Source organism: Puma concolor, chromosome C2 (genome assembly GCF_028749965.1).
Source record: "Puma concolor isolate L17-30 chromosome C2, mPumCon1.1.hap2, whole genome shotgun sequence".
NCBI lineage: Eukaryota > Metazoa > Chordata > Mammalia > Carnivora > Felidae > Puma > Puma concolor.
Genome location: NC_141675.1, coordinates 148,818,783 through 148,835,418, shown reverse-complemented (window position 1 = coordinate 148,835,418; position 16,636 = coordinate 148,818,783). Strand labels below are relative to the sequence as shown.

General features: G+C 37.9%; 1 protein-coding gene across 3 annotated transcripts in view; it reads left to right on the top strand.

Moving 5' to 3' along the window:
- CRYZL1 (crystallin zeta like 1) overlaps positions 1-16,574 on the top strand; it is a 35,872-nt gene extending 19,298 nt beyond the window's left edge. For 2 of the 3 annotated variants that reach the window (XM_086675904.1, XM_025913694.2), the window contains 8 exons: positions 905-973; positions 6,096-6,229; positions 7,508-7,619; positions 10,826-10,924; positions 11,972-12,093; positions 12,882-12,987; positions 15,463-15,508; positions 16,037-16,574. In XM_086675904.1, coding sequence (XP_086532030.1) covers positions 905-973; positions 6,096-6,229; positions 7,508-7,619; positions 10,826-10,924; positions 11,972-12,093; positions 12,882-12,987; positions 15,463-15,508; positions 16,037-16,136 — 788 coding nt within the window. In that variant the 3' untranslated portion in view covers positions 16,137-16,574. Of the gene's footprint in view, positions 1-904; positions 974-6,095; positions 6,230-7,507; positions 7,620-10,825; positions 10,925-11,971; positions 12,094-12,881; positions 12,988-15,458; positions 15,509-16,036 lie in introns of all 3 variants that reach the window. The other variant, XM_086675903.1, reaches the window with a different exon arrangement.
- The last annotated feature ends 62 nt before the right edge of the window (positions 16,575-16,636 follow it).

Here is a 16,636-nt window from a genome sequence, read left to right as displayed (position 1 = left end):
TTAATAGTAGTCTCAAAAATTAACCCTTTCTCTATGGAAAGATATTCATAGGAAGATATTCACCTAAACTGAGAAAATATTTTACTTTATGGCTTGCTTGAAGTTGTTGAAAACAGATTTGTAGAGAGGTTTTCATCAGCTTTTTCTGGTATTGCCTTTGACTCCTATGTTTCTTGGAGTATTTATTTCTGTCTTTCATATCCTTATTTGTCCAAGAAGTCAATGACAGTGTGTTACTCAAGATTGTTTTTATAAGAGACCAAAAATAAAATCAAACTAGCGTAGAGGAAATGGGATTTTACTGGAAGTGTACTGGGGTGTCTCAAAGAACCAAACCAGGGGCGCCTGGGTGGCGCAGTCGGTTAAGCGTCCGACTTCAGCCAGGTCACGATCTCGCGGTCCGGGAGTTCGAGCCCCGCGTCAGGCTCTGGGCTGATGGCTCAGAGCCTGGAGCCTGTTTCCGATTCTGTGTCTCCCTCTCTCTCTGCCCCTCCCCCGTTCATGCTCTGTCTCTCTCTGTCCCAAAAATAAATAAACGTTGAGAAAAAAAAAAAAAAAAGAACCAAACTGTGGGAAGGTAGCTATTCACCAGGGACAATTTTAATGAGGAACCAGATGCCCCCAAGACTCTGACTTGGCTCTGTACATTGGCCACTGCCTTTACCATCACTCCAAGGTGAAAGAAGAGGGAGTAAAAGATAGTACAGGTGATGAGCATGCATGACAGAAAATGAACAATCCACTTCCCTTCCATACTTGTGAGGTCTCTCCCTTCCCCACACTAGTAATGACTGGAATCCTCCTCAAAATTCCATTGAACAAAATTTAGACTAATACCAGCAACTCATTAGTAGCGAATTCATTTTGAGATTGTTTCCCTTAAGTTTCTCCTGTTAATTTCCAGGAATTCTGCCACTAGATTCTGAAGACCCCGGGCTTTGTGAAGTTGTTAGAGTGCACGAGCATTACTTGGGTACGTGCCAGTCTTTTGCAGCCCATGTAAGTCTTACGTCTTTGATGCGTGGTGTTTAGTAACATTGTGTTGTATTTGCATCTACCTTGAGTAATAAATAACTGTTGGCTGGTCACATGAACACTGCTAGCTTATATTAATATCAGTAAAATTCATATTCAGACCAAACAATATATAGACCTTTAAGTTTCACTTACACTACCATGGACAGAGATTTGAAAAGTGGTTTCTTTCTTGACTCTGAAATTATATCCCTGATCAGAATCTTTTTTTAATTGAAGTATAGTTGGCATACGATGTCATGTTAGTTTCAGGTGAAGAATTTTTTTTTTTTTTAACTTCTTATTCTTGGTTATCAATTGAACTTAAAAATGTACAAAAATCTAAGGGCTCCTGGGTGGCTCAGTCAGTAGAGCATGTGACTCTTTATCTTAGGGTTGTGAGTTCAAGCCCCATGGTGGGGGTAGAATGTACTTTAAAAAAATTAATTTCAGGGGTGCCTGGGTGGCTTAGTCAGTTAAGCACCCGACTTCAGCTCAGGTCATGATCTCACAGTTTGTGGGTTCGAGCCCCATGTCAGGCTCTGTGCTGACAGCTCGGAGCCTGGAGCCTGCTTTGGATTCTGTGTCTCCCTCTCTCTCTGCCCTTTCCCTGCTCATGTTCTCGCGCTCTCTCTCTCTCTCTCTCAAAAATAAATAAACATTAAAAAAAAAATTTTTTAATTAATTTCAAAAGGCATTTTTCTGGAAATCTGGGGCCTATGCTTATTTATATGTGTATTAAACCTAGATAATGGAGCCAACTATGTGTCTTCCTTTGAATGATACAGCTCACTTTCAGATACCATGCCATGAAAGTCTTTGATCCATAGCTATTTTGATGCTATGCAATTTGAAAATTGAGGACCATCACTAGCTTTTTTACAGGTAACTGTACTATTTTTGATCCCAGAATGTCGTTGGGCCTTATTTCAGCTATCCTTTTGAGAACCTTGTAACTGTGGAATCAACTAAAACCTTTCATTTGGATTCCCAGGCTTGAGTTTTGACTAAGTTCCCTAAATTAAATTGGTATAGAAAGTTAAGTATTGAAAAAACGAACAAAATAAGGCCCATTCTTTTAGCTGTTGCTGAACACTGGAGAATTATAAAATGGACCAGAAGGAGAAAAGCAAATTGGAACATTAGTTTCCTAGCTATAAAGCTTAAACCAAGACAAGCAACCCACACAAAAGACCTTTCATTTTGCGGGGCGCCTGGGTGGCGCAGTCAGTTAAGCGTCCGACTTCAGCCAGGTCATGATCTCGCAGTCCGGGAGTTCGCGCCCCGCGTCGGGCTCTGGGCTGATGGCTCAGAGCCTGGAGCCTGTTTCCGATTCTGTGTCTCCCTCTCTCTCTGCCCCTCCCCCGTTCATGCTCTGTCTCTCTCTGTCCCAAAAATAAATAAACGTTGAAAAAAAAAATTAAAAAAAAAAAAAGACCTTTTATTTTCCTACAAATCAGGAATATTATTGTCCAGAAATCCGTTAACATCTATAAAGAATACAATTCCAGATATTCCTTAAGAAAGAAAATACAGTAAAATGTTTCTTTGAAAGAGGAACTTTCAGAATGGCCACTTACTGTGACAGCTTGTCTTTGGGCAAGACACTGGGCGCATTCACCAAACTAGATACCCTCTAAGCCCTGTTGCAGCTCCAACAAAAGAGGAAATAATTTCAGTACAGTCCCTGAAGATTTGCAGGAGGAAATATTCAGTGTAGCACAACTCTTTTAGTCTCTACTACTTCTTTAGTGATTTTTTTAAATGAAAGTTCAGCACCCAATCACCTTCAAATAAGTCTGTTCTATCACCAAACCAAAGAATTAGGTTCCAAACAGCATCCCCAAAATGTCTTATTAATCATTTTACAGAATATTAAAGTTAAGAAGCTGAGCAATTCTTCCAGCTCTTTTGTGCTTTCAGTTCTTAAGACATTTATGTCAAAGAATAATTTTTTCATTCAAAATTTGGTACACATTTTCTGCATTATTTTATTAGACCTAAGATAGAATTGAAATTGTAATTCTTGGGTTTGATATGCTGTTGTTATGGTCCTTACATGGCTCTTTTATTTATATTTTCAGTTTCTATAACATAATAAACACTTGTGGATCATCACCTAACACAAAAGCAAGAACCTCAACATTAAACCACATGTAACCATGGAATGTTAGACCCTTTGCTATCTAAGTGTAGTTTTATTACTGTTAGCATTTTTTAAAGGACTACATGTTTGATTTCTTAATGAAAATATAGGTAGCCCTAATTCTTATAATGGAAGACATTGCCCAGAAACAAAAATAAACTTCATGTATCTTGAGCATGCACTGTGCGAGTAGATGTACTTTAGAGTCAGGCATTCACATTTATTAGCTATATGGCCTCAGACAAATTAATTACCCTGAACCGCATTTTATAATCAAGAAAATTGGGAGAATAGGTATCTTTAAGAGTTTGGTAAAGAATAAAGTACCATGTGTGATACCATCTGGTGCTCTATTTTAATGCCTTGCCTGCCTGAACATTTTCAGTGTGTACGTGTAAGTACTCACTTGCCCACTAGATGGCACAGCGTGTATGTGTAGGTACTCACTTGCCCACTAGATGGCACCATTTGGTAAATGCAATGCTCACTGTCCTGTACTGTACCATCTCAACTTTTGAGGAAAAACATTTGAAAGAGCTAGTAAAGACTAGGGAAGTGTAATAAAGTTGACCTTAGGTGCCCACATTTGGGGGCACCTGGGTAGCTCAGTCAGTTGAGCGTCTGACTCTTGACTCGGCTCAGGTCATGATCCCAGGGTTGTGGGATCGAGCCTTATGTCAAGCTACACACTGAGCATGGAGCCTGCTTGGGATTCTCTCTCTTTCTCCCTGCACCCCTCCTCCGCCTGCGCTCTCTCACTCTCTCTCCGTAAATAAATAAACAAATTTTTTTTTTAAAAATCACATTTGGTGTACAGCATAAGAGCCTAATGATTAAATGTATTAAGGAACAGCTTAATGATCAGATCATATAGAGCTCTTTAAACTATATTAGGAGTTTGCATTTTGTTTCGAGTGTGTTGTTAAGCCATTGATGAATTTTAAACAGATCAATGTTAGCATGTTATTTATGTTTTTAAAAGATCATTCTGATACTTCTGTTTTCCAAAGCCACCATGAAAGAGATTGAAAAGAAGTTATAAAGTTGAAAATAATATTTATAACACATAAACAAGTGAATGATTCATCTAGAATATATTTTTAAATTCCTATCAATTAGGGGCGCCTGGGTGTCTCAGTAGGTTAAACATCCAACTCTTGATTTCAGCCCAAGTCATGATCCCAGGGTTATGGGATCAAGCCCTGCGTCAGGCTCCACACTGAGCATGAGGCCTGCTTGAGGTTTTCTCTTTCTCTCCCTCTACCCCTCTCACACATGTGCTCTCTCTCTAATGAATAGATAGATAGATAGATAGATAGATAGATAGATAGATAAATAGATATTAACTAAATTCCTATAAATCAATAAGAAAAGACAAAAATAACAGAAAAATTGATAAAACACTTGAACAATTACTTCACAAAAGGAATTCCAGATGGCCAAGAAACACAGAAAGGTGCTCAGCGTTAGCAGTAGTGAGGGAAAAGCAAGTTGAAGTCACATTAAGAAACCATTACACAGCCACATGATCGGTAAGAATGTATACTAATACGAGGGATTGATAGAGACGTTCGCAGTAATAGGAGTTCTGTTTACACAGCTATGGGAAAATAAATTCATACAGCCACTTCGCCAGTATGCAGTAAAGTTGAAGGCAGTATATCTGTAACCTGGGATTTCTGTTCCCAAGTAATAGCCTAGAGAAAACCCATGCAACAGCATAACACCATCTTTTATATGAGAGCATGCTTAACAGCATTGTTTATAACTGCCAACAACTGAGAACGACACAAATGCCCCCAAACTGGAAAGTGGGTCACCAAATGAACGTGTTTTCATGTAGTGGAATGCCATAAAACACCGTAAGAATGAAAGCACTGCAGCCACGTTTACACAAAGGGGCATGTCTTAAAAACAATGCTGAGGGGCGCCTGGGTGGCTCAGTCGGTTAAGCGTCCGACTTCGGCTCAGGTCATGATCTCGCGGTTCGTGAGTTCAAGCCCCATGTCGGGCTCTGTGCTGATGGCTCAGAGCCTGGAGCCTGTTTCAGATTCTGTGTCTCCCTCTCTCTCTGACCCTCCCCTGTTCATGCTCTGTCTCTCTCTCTCTCTCTCTCAAAAATAAATAAAGGTTAAAAAAAAAAAATTAAAAAAAAAAAAAAACAATGCTGAGAGGAAAAGCAAGATAGAAAAGAATGCATATGCTATGATTCCGTTTAGATAAAGTTCAGAAACAGGCAAAACTAAATGACAATGTTTAGGAATGCATACTTGGGTCATAAACTAGGAAGGTGAATAAGAAATTAAGTTAGAATGGTGGCAGCCTCTGGCCAGAGAGACCAGGCTAAGGCTGTTGGGGTGTGGGCTGTTAGGGTGGTGACTACTTGTATATTTGCTCTGTATTTATTCATCATCTGTACTTATGTTTCATGTACTTTATTGCATATGGTTTTTTTAATGTGTAATTCTTTTTTTTTTTCATGTTTATTTATTTTGAGAGAGAGAGAGAGGGCATACCTGAGCAGGGGAGGGACAGAGAGAAGGAGAGAGAGAGAATCCCAAGCATGCTCCGTGCTATCAGTGCAGAGCCCGATACGGGGCTCAGACTCACGAACCATGAGATCATGACCTGAGCCTAAATCAAGAGTCAGATGCTTAACCGGACTGAGCCACCCAGGCGCCCCTGCACGGGTTTTATTTCAGAATATAATGTTTAAAAAATGCACACACATACAAGCTCCTATGCTCAGGGTGCACTATGTATGGGTGAGAATGGAACTAGAGAAACCGAAATGTAGGTAAGGATAATAGGAGTAGAGGCTTGGGCCAGCACCAGGGTGGGAGCCAGAGATGGAGAGAAACAGAGATCCAGAGATCCAGGAGGCAGAATTAATGGGACTTGCAAACTGATTGTTTACTCTTGTTCTTTCTGACAGTTCACAAGCCAGAAAAAGTTACATGGACAGAAGCCGCTGGAACCATTCGGGATGGAGTGCGAGCCTATACAGCTCTGCATTATCTTTCTCATCTCTCTTCTGGAAAATCAGTGCTGATAATGGATGGAGCAAGTGTAGGTGCTAATAGTTCTGTTAAGAAACAGATCAAAATTGGGGCACCTGGGTGGCTCAGTCGGTTGAGCGTCTGACTCTCGGTTTCAGCTCAGGTCATGATCTCACATTTTGTGAGTTCGAGCCCCACATCAGGCCCTAAGCTGACAGCATGGAGCCTGCTTGGGTTTCTCTCTCCCTCTCTCTCTGCCCCTTCCCCACTTGTGCTGTCTCTGTCTCCCTCAAAATAAGTAAATAAAAAAAAAGATCAAAATCCAGCAAACTTAGGAAACAGACCATCCACTTGCTGATATAATTCTTTGCCAACAGCTTATTCATTGATTTCTTTATCAAATTCCCATTTTGTGAAAATAGGCAGCCTTTATTAATAGGAGATAAAACTTCTTAAGTATATTTAGTTTCTTATTACTTTGAATCTGCTAGTACATTAAAAAAGAAGACAAGCTGTGTTTTTATGCCTATTACACAAAGCCTGAAATAGCTCATGAAATCTTTGAAGCAATGCCCTAAAACTCCCTACCAATTTTGTATATCCCTCACACTTACGTTAATAAGGTATTGATTGCACTTACAGATGGATCACACAAGGTAAAAAATATTGCTAATGTCAACATATTACATGTACCACCAAAAGAATAGCTCAAGACATTAAAACTACATAAAAATAGATTCTGTTACAAACACAATGTTACAAAACTTGGGGTGAGTTGTTATAGTTTTATTTTCTGTCTGGCCGTTAATGAAAATTCTTATTTCCCCTGCTTTTCTTTTGCAAAACAGGCAGACCGGTCTTTGTCATTGGCTTCAGCCTGATGTCCAGCATCAAGATAATAGGTTTTTCCTGAACTGACCCCTCAGGTCAGCAAAAGGATGGATCTTTTGAAGGTGCTTTGATCTTTAAAAGAAAAGTAGCTGGACTCACACATAATATGAAATTAGCTTAGACAACCCCGTGCTGACAAGGCCCATAAAAGCCCATTTTTCTCTTTCTGAGGCCAAGTGTCTGAATGCAGCCCCCCATCTTGAAATTACATGCAGTGGCCATACTGGGTGAGAGCCGGTGGTACATGCACCTGTTCTGCCACTCCTTGTGAAGAAGCGAGTCAACCAAATGTCTCAACCTTGTCCATATTGTTTTTCCTTATTTTATCAGATAACATTAAAAACTATACTAAAGTAGCACTCAAACTATTATACTTTATTAAACAGCCTATAAAAGAAGTTAGCTGTGGCTTCTGCCTTATATCTATAAACCTATTTTGTATTTTTTTTCCACACAGGCACTTGGTATGATAGCTATTCAGTTAGCACACCACAGAGGAGCCAAAGTGATTTCCACAGCAGGCAGCCTCGAAGACAAGCAATGCCTTGAAAGACTTAGGCCTTCTCTAGGTGGGTAATATTACTCAACACAGACTTTTAAACAGAAAATTTTAATGGCATATCACTTTATTTTTTTATTATTATTATTTTTTTTAACGTTTATTTATTTTTGAGACAGAGAGAGAGCATGAACAGGGGAGGGGCAGAGAGAGGGGGAGACACAGAATCTGAATCAGGCTCCAGGCTCTGAGCTGTCCACACACAGCCCGATGCAGGGCTTGAACTCACAGACCGTGAGATCATGACCTGAGCGGAAGTCGGACGCTTAACCGACCAAGCCACCCAGGCGCCCCAAAGGCATATCGCTTTAAAGGCTGTACTCGTAAAACAAAGTACAAACTCCCAAATGAAAGTCACTGATAAAATGCACTTAGTATCTGCGCTAAGTCCAAGTTTACCTAAGTGATAGTTTTAATTTTTATTCTTTTTAAACCTACATTTCTCAGTGTTTTTTCTTTTTTGCCCCATTGTTAGCAACTTACCCAAGTTTGAATTAGCTGAACTTTGACACAGTTTCACAGTACCTGATACCTCTTTGTTTTACTCAATAAATCAATATATGTTTGTATCACCTTGTAGGTTTCTCAACCTCTTTTACCCAGTGATATATACCTCTAAAGTTGTCTGTTTTCTGTGATACACTAGGAAGGAAGATGATCCACTTACACAGAAAACCCAGCTCAGATGTAGTTTATAATGAATAGGACATGGTGGAGACTGGGGAGCTCTTAAAAAAGTGAACCTAGGGACTTAAATGTGAGACGTGAAACTATAAAAATCCTAGAAAAGAGGACAGGCAGTAATTTCTCCGACATTGACATAGCAACATTTTTCTAGATATGTCTCTTGAGGCAAGGGAAACAAAAGCAAAAATAAACTATTGGGACTACATCAAAAGAAAAAGCTTCTGCACAGCAAAGGAAACAATCAGCAAAACTAAAAGACAACCTACTGAATGGGAGAAGATAGTTACAAGTGACGTCTCTGATAGAGTTAGTATCCAATATTTATAAAGAACTTAGGCAAATCAACACTCAGAAAGCAAATAATCCAATTATGAATGGGCTAAAGATATGAATACATGTTTCTCCAAAGAAATAAAGATGGCCAACAGACATGAAAAGATGCTCAACAGCTGTCATCATCAGGGAAATGCAAATCAAAACTACAATGAGATATCCTCTCACACCTGTCAGAATGGCTAAAATCAATAACAAACTACAAGTGTTGGAGAGGATATGGAGAAATAAGAACCCTAATGCACTGCTGGAGGGAATGCAAATTGGTGCAGCCACTGTGGAAAACAATATGGAGGTTCCTCAAAGAGTTAAAAATGGAAATACCTTGTGATTCAGTAATCACACTACTGGGTATTTACCTAAAAAATATAAAACACTAATTCAAAAGGATACATGCACCCATATGTTTACTGCAGCATTAATATTTACAATAGCTAAGTAATGGAAGCAGCCCAAGTGTCCATTGGTAGATGAATGTATAAAGAAAATGTGGTTTATCTGCAATGGAATATTACTCTGCCATAAAAAAGAGTGAAATCCTGCCATTTGCAACAACATGGATGGAGCTAGAGAGTATAATGCTAAGCAAAATAAGTTAGTCAGAGAAAGACAAATACCCTGTGATTTCACTGGTGGAATTTAAGAAACAAAACAAATGTGTAAAGGAGAAAAGAAGAAAGAGAGAGACAAACTAAGAAACAGATTCAACTCTAGAGAACAAACTGATGGTCACCAGAGGGGTGGTGGGTGGGGAGACAGGTGAAATAGGTGAAGGGGATTGAGAGCACACTTACCGTGGTGAGTGCTAAGTAACATATAGAATTGTTGAATCACTATATTGTACGCCTGAAGCTAATTTAACATGGTATGTTAACTGTACTGGAATTTTTAAAAAATGTGCTCAACAAAAAATGAGAAGATTAAACCTGACCGCACAATAGTGCGTATGGAAGGAAAAAAGAAAATAGAGACTGAAGAAAATGAACAAGGAGCGGAGAAAAGATAGGAATGGAAAAACTAACAGATGAAGAGAAAAATAGGATGAGCAGAGTACATGTGAAGAGCAGGCAGGCAGGAAGGAAAGGTTCATTGAGTGTTAATGTGAATGATACGTCCTTAAGTCATCAACCCTGTGTTCGTGATCCAGGGAGCAGCATCTAGCGAATTTAACTAGCTTGTCCAAGGATATATGACTGAAAGGATTGGAGTGGGATTTGAACCCACCCTTGTCTACCATTGAAGCCTGCATTACTCCCGTTGTTACATTACGCTTCTGGCAGAGGTAACCAAGACATAGAAGAAAGATTAAGGCAGGGACTGGAGAAAAAAGTTATAAGAGCTTGAAAATGAACTGTGTTGTTGAAGAGAAAGATTTCTTACTGGTAAACCCTGCCCTTCCTGGCTGCCTCAGTTCCCTTTTCCTTGTGTCCTCCCCACGCTCACCCCTGTCGCCCACATATTAAATCACTGTTGTTCTACACCTCCAGTCTGAGCAGCTCTAAGAGGAATTCTTTTTTACGGAAAGGTGCTAAAATATACAAAACAAATTATAAACCTGTGTCTTCATTTGTGAGTTCAAAGCTGAGATTTTGTTTTATTCGCTCATTGGCTTGTTCTATTGATATAATACTCTAAAGCAACCAGTTAAAAATAGTTTAATTTTCACTATGCTGAAAATAATCATGTTTTGTTCCCTTAACCTTCATGATTTTTCTTCATTTTGGGGAACAACTGGGGAAGGCAGTGGGGGCGGGGAGTGGATTTCTATGACTGAAAAAGGATAAAGCAGCCTCTAATAGAGAAGTACCGTATCACACAAGTACATATTTGGCTTTTTAGCTTTAAGCTCTATTAAATCTAAACATACTTGAGAAATTGCTTAATCTTTCAGTCTCTGCCTTAATATATGTATCTCTGGGGTTTACAGATTCTCTGTTCTGGCTATATATCTTTTAGCTATAGGGAACAGTCCTCTGTTGAACAGACAAGCCTTGGAACACATTATCCACAAAATGTTCAGTATATTTTTTTAATGTAATAGAAGAGTCCCTTACTTTAAATTGATCTTACCACTGTTGGCTTAGAAGAGAAAAAGTACAGTTTGGATCCAGTAATTGTTTGAACCACTCAACACATTTCAGAGAACAGAGATTAACTTGTTTTTCTTACAATTGCCTGACTTCCCGGCCTTTACAGCCCGAGTCATCGATGTATCTAATGGGAAAGCCCATGTTGCTGAAAGCTGTTTAGAAGAAACAGGTGGCCTGGGAGTAGATATTGTCCTAGATGCTGGAGGTGGGTACTTTACTAAATCAGTAGTCTGTATTATTTTTGTAGTGTGATGGATGGATTTCAAAATAAATATATATAACCAGGGAATAATTACTAACATACTTATTAAATTGATGTCATGTTCTGTTTTTAACTTTTCTATTTAAACTGGAGCTTCTTTATTACCATTGTAAACACTGTCTGGAAGGGAGAACATGCTTATCTCTAAAATACAGGCATTGGAGTTTAAGTGTCTCTACGGGAAATGGACACACATGATCTCAATGGTTCCCAGATGATCCACATTAGTTCAGATCTCAGCCACATGCTTAGTCAGCTCTGCTGTGTCTGGCTGCCCTGCATTGGACGGTTGACTTCTGTAATCTCTGTTTGGAAAAAAGTACAGAATTTTGTTCCATTTTTATATTCCTTGAACTTTTGTTAGGTAGTATCTATTTAACACCTAATCTGTACACACTTAGGTAGTGCCATTGCACATGAAAGATAGGATTCACAAGCCTGCCAAGGGATTCTGTTCGTACTTTGTTAAGATTATCTTCTGTGATGAGAATCATAGATGAATATGTCTGTGACCATCTTAATGTGTTTGTTTTTAACCAGTATTTTCAAGACTTGAAATTAACTTAGAAAAATCTTTCAATGGAAGTGAATGTGTGCTTCATTAACTTTTCAAATATACATTTCCAATCATTAAGTCAAAGTATGACTATCTTGAGCTCCTTAATCAGAAGTCAGCTTTTCCCAAAGAAGTAAGCTATCAATGTTATTAGTAAAGAGGTTATGTTACCTTGCCTGGTTTTCAAATGAAAATAAGTTTTTTTCTTTAGTTATTTTACTTATAATTAAATCTAGAGTAAATTCTATGGCCAGTTTTAATGCAAAAAGTATATTTTAAGGTGTCTGAATATATTGTGTGTTATTGTTGCTAACTTTCTCATTCCTACATTAAAAAGTGAAGAAGACTGGTTTGAAGAATAATGCCAGATTACTATAAAATATATTTCTTGTCTCTCTCTCTCTCTCTCTTTTTTTAAACTACTCCCTTGTAAGTGAGATTATATAGTAAAGATGATGAACCAGCTGTAAAATTACAACTACTACCACATAAACATGATATCATCACACTTCTTGGTGTTGGAGGCCATTGGGTAACAACAGAAGAAAACCTGCAGGTATTATCAGAAACAATAAAGCATTACTATTACACTAAAAGGATGTAATTAACAAAGAATAATGCCTAAGTCTTTTGAGGCAAGATGTAGAGAAATTATAAATTCTGAATTATACCTGTTTCCAAAGAAATGTAGCTTTCTTTTTTTACTTTAGGTATATATCAGCCAAAATGTAGAAATAGTGCCTAGGAGAGGAGTTCATTCAACTTTCATTTAGTGGTTTGGAAATAGTGACTTTTGAATTTTTTAGTAGTATTTCAAATAAGGTTGTTTTTTTTTTTTTTCTTAGTAACAACATTGTTGACATATACGTACCAAAATATTTTCTATATAAAATTATGACAGCTTCCCAGTTATTCAAATTGGAATTTACTACATACGTGTGTTTATACATTGTGTACCAAAATTATATTTCTCAACAGTATTCAAATTAAATACTATCGTGGTTGATATGCAAATACCATAGTTCTCCTATATTAATCTTCACTGATTTTCCGACATCCTCATGAAGATAACTGGTAAGTAGCAGCCAGAAATCTCAGTGCTCACACATGCACTCGTGAATGTGTACACACAGGCTACCACTCTGTCATCTCTACAATGGCCTTTTGGACAATGAATTAGAAAAGAAAACATTACAGTTTACATATTGTTGCTGAAGTTTGTGTGCTGATTATTTGTGCTTTGGATATTTAATTTGCATAGAAGTTTTTCTGGCTCAAGATAACAATCATCCTTCTGCTATTAAACTCACAGTAAATGATCAATCTTTGTGTATTCTCTCCAAGTTGGATCCTCCGGATAGCCATTGCCTTTTCCTCAAGGGAGCGACGGTGGCTTTCCTTAATGATGAAGTTTGGAATTTGTCAAATGTACAACAGGGAAAATATCTTTATATCCTTTTTATCTACTGACTTGAGTTTCTGGCTTGAAATTTACCATGTACTCTCATCATTAAATTCTTTAATAATGGTAATTAATAATAGTAGCTAACTCTCATTGAGATGGCAAACAATATTCCAAGTGCTCTGTAGGTATTTATTTAAACATGGAAACAGCACTATGAAGTGTAAATACTATCATTATCCCTCTCTCACAGGTGAAGAAACTGAAGCACAGAAAGGTTAATACATGCCCAAGGATGCAGCTAGAAAGTGGTGGGACAGGAATCACCCAGACAGTCTTGCTGGTTTGTGAGTTGAATGGGAGAAAAACCATAAGATACATGCAAAATTTTGTTTCATTTTCAACTTGTCATTACAGAAATTACACATCACCTTGACAGGCTGCATCCTTAATCTAAGCTATCATGGAGCTATTAGAGAAGACATTTCAGAATGCCTATCTGCATTAAAGAGTTTGTGGGGTGTTGTAAGATTAGCAGTGCCAGGAAATCTTGGTCAAATGAAGATGGGTTTGATTTTTTCTTTTTATGGAATTCATTTAGAGAAAAATCTGGTGAATGAAGCCAAATCATTCCAGTTTTGGTGAAAGTAATGAAATATTATCTTGAGAATGTGAAATCAGTTCCAAAAGAATGGTCCAATTCTCTTTAGAGCAGGGTCAAACTTAAGAATAAAACTTTTACTTCGGAGGTAACTGTTTTAAAGGCCGCTGCACTTGGTAAAAATTTTAATATATTGGATAAAATATAAGTTCTTATTACTAATAGGGTATATCTGTGTGTGAAGAAAGACACTTTCATAGCCGTGAGTTTCTCTCTACTGAATATCATACTTTGCTTTTGTTAAATGTGTGTATATACATATGGTACTTATAAGGCCCACCTCCTCTAAGAGCAATGACAATTCAGAGCTTTCAAATAGGAATATTTAATTAGTACCCTGCATATGTTGAGTTTAAAAAATACATTTCTTTCTCTTTTTTTAAGATTTTAAGTAATCTCTACACCCACTATGGGGCTCGAACCCACAACTTCGAGATCAGGAGTCACCTGCTCTATCAGCTAAGCCAGCTAGGCGCCCCTACAAAATACATTTCCAAACTGGAAATTTCCCTTAATGTAGTGAATGTGTGAGTTTAAAATATTTCTGATTAAATATTTTTCTATTAAATTTGGAAAATAAACTGAATTTTTAACTGTCTAGAAGAATTCTTCAGATTTCAATTTTAAGCAACTTAATTGTCCACTAATGTTGTAATTGTCAAGAATATCATGGGATGATGGGGCACTTGGGTGGCTCAGTTGGTTAAGTATGCGACTCTTGATTTCATCTCAGTTCGTGATCGCATGGTTCATGCCCGTGAGCCCATGGTTCATGGGTTCGAGCCTCACATCAGGCTCCATGATGACAACATGGAGCCGGCTTGGGATTCTCTCCCTCTCCTCTCTGGTCTTCCCCTGCACTCTTGCGTACACTCTCTCTCCCTCTCTCTCAAAATAAACTTAAAAAAAGAATATCATGGGAGTTAACAATAGAGAATACCATGTGTTAAGAGTACCATTAGATGGCGTGTTTTGAATCTTCCATGTCAGTAGCTAGGCTGGCTGCTTTGCCTGTGTTACTTAATGCCCTGTACACACTCTCTCAGAGTTACTGTTGGCATTTTCGTTTAACAGAAGTAGAGAATTTGTAGTATGTGAATATTCTTTAGGTCCTTTTTAAGAAAATCTATAAAATGGTTTGTGTTCATGCTTTCTAATGTACATTTTCTAAAGTCCTGAATTCTAAAGTCCCGGAATCAGACTTTAGTCCTCATTTGTGGGGACCCCTCAGTGGGTTCACACATGAGCCAGTTGCTGCTTGTGATTTAACAGAGACCTCCTTCCAACTGTGTGATTATATGGCATGTGTCATTCGCTAGCACTAGCAATCACATACTCTCAATCCTAATATTATAATTTCAATTAAATGACTACATGTTTTTTTCTTAATTTTACAGTATTTTTTACTCCCTTCACGACAAACCACAGTTTAACTTTTCTGCACACAAATTTTGAGCTAATTAGCGGCCAGTTTAGTAAATAAATGTGCACCTAACATAAGAGATGTGAGTGCTAAAATTGTTTTTTAACTAAAAATATCATACATAGTGCTAAAAGGCAAAGCTGACACCATTTTATTTCTCCAGGTTGGAGATAACATTAGTCATTACTTAGGACCAGGCATTAGGCTTGCTTCTTTCGTCACTTGTCCTTAGATGTTTAGGCCCTCTTATGTCGCCACTTCTCTCAGGTCGGTTCCGCATTTCCCTGTGTTCTAGGTAAACTTCACAGCCTACAGTATTTCTGTAACTTAGATTCTCAAACTTCTGAGAGTGCTGAACTTAAATGGGTGACCTGCCCAACATCTTCCCTTGTTCAGTTCTCCCTCTCTTAATTGCCACCTTAACGATCTTTCCAGCTACGTATCTTAAAGGATGTGATGGAGAAGTTGTCAAGTGGTGTTTTTAGGTACGCTAAGTAACCAATCACTCTTGTTTATTTTTCTGTTGTCAAGGAGGTAAGGCAAGCATTTCTGCTTCTGTTTCAGTATTCACAGCATACTTTAATGCCTCCATGTTTTACTATTTTGTTTAAATAGCTGCTCTTTAGTATTCCTCCAAGTGTATCTTGTGATACACCAATAAGTATTCCCTAAGATAGAAGTGGCCGGTGATTTCTCCTTATGCCGTTCCATATGGTACCACACCACCTTTGCTTTTCTCATCACCCTTCCGAGAGCAACGTGAAATAACCAATAGCTTGAGAAGAGGGAAAAGTACAGTTTTGGTTTTTAAAGTTGGATCTGGGAGTGGATAAAGTAGGCATTTTTCCCCTTCAAAATTTAACCACTTTTACCAGTGGAAATACTAATGGATGAGTTTGTTTGGATTATTTAAAATAACAGAGTCGAACTATAGCAGTTGTCAACTAGCATCCTATGTGTTCTACTCATCTCTACCTTAACCTAACTTTTCTAATAATTTCATTCTTCTTCAGGCCTCAGTTGGATGAACCCATTCCACTATATGAGGCGAAAGTTTCCATGGAAGTTGTTCAGAAAAATCAAGGAAGAAAAAAGCAAGTTGTTCAATTTTAATTTTGTTTTTTCTCAGACATCAGTCGGATAAACCCCTTCCAATACTTGAAGCCAGAGTTTCCTTGGAAATTGTCCAGAAAAGTCAAGGAAGTTAAAAGCAAGTTGTTTGGTTTTCCTGCTGTGAGTCAACATGCTCAAAGTTACTTGAAATTTTTGAGAAGTATTTGAAAAATTACAAAAACGGTCAAGACAATTCTATAACATCCACAGGGAATATTCTGAAATTCGTTTTGGTCGTTTCCATACATTTGCCTCGATTATAAAATTCTTTCCATGAAGAAACTACTTTTGAGAAAAGCCACGCTACTCTATTGATAAAGTTGTCTTTTGGTACGTCAAAATAACATTTTGTATCAACTCCGTTCTCAGTACCATCCTTCCTTAGCCAGCCTTTGCTGTCGTAATTTAATCGTTTGAATATATTTTCAAATCTCAAAAGATCTAGTCCATAGACACTTTAAAATTTTTTCAAGTATTCATTTATTTCAGGGTTTCCTCGG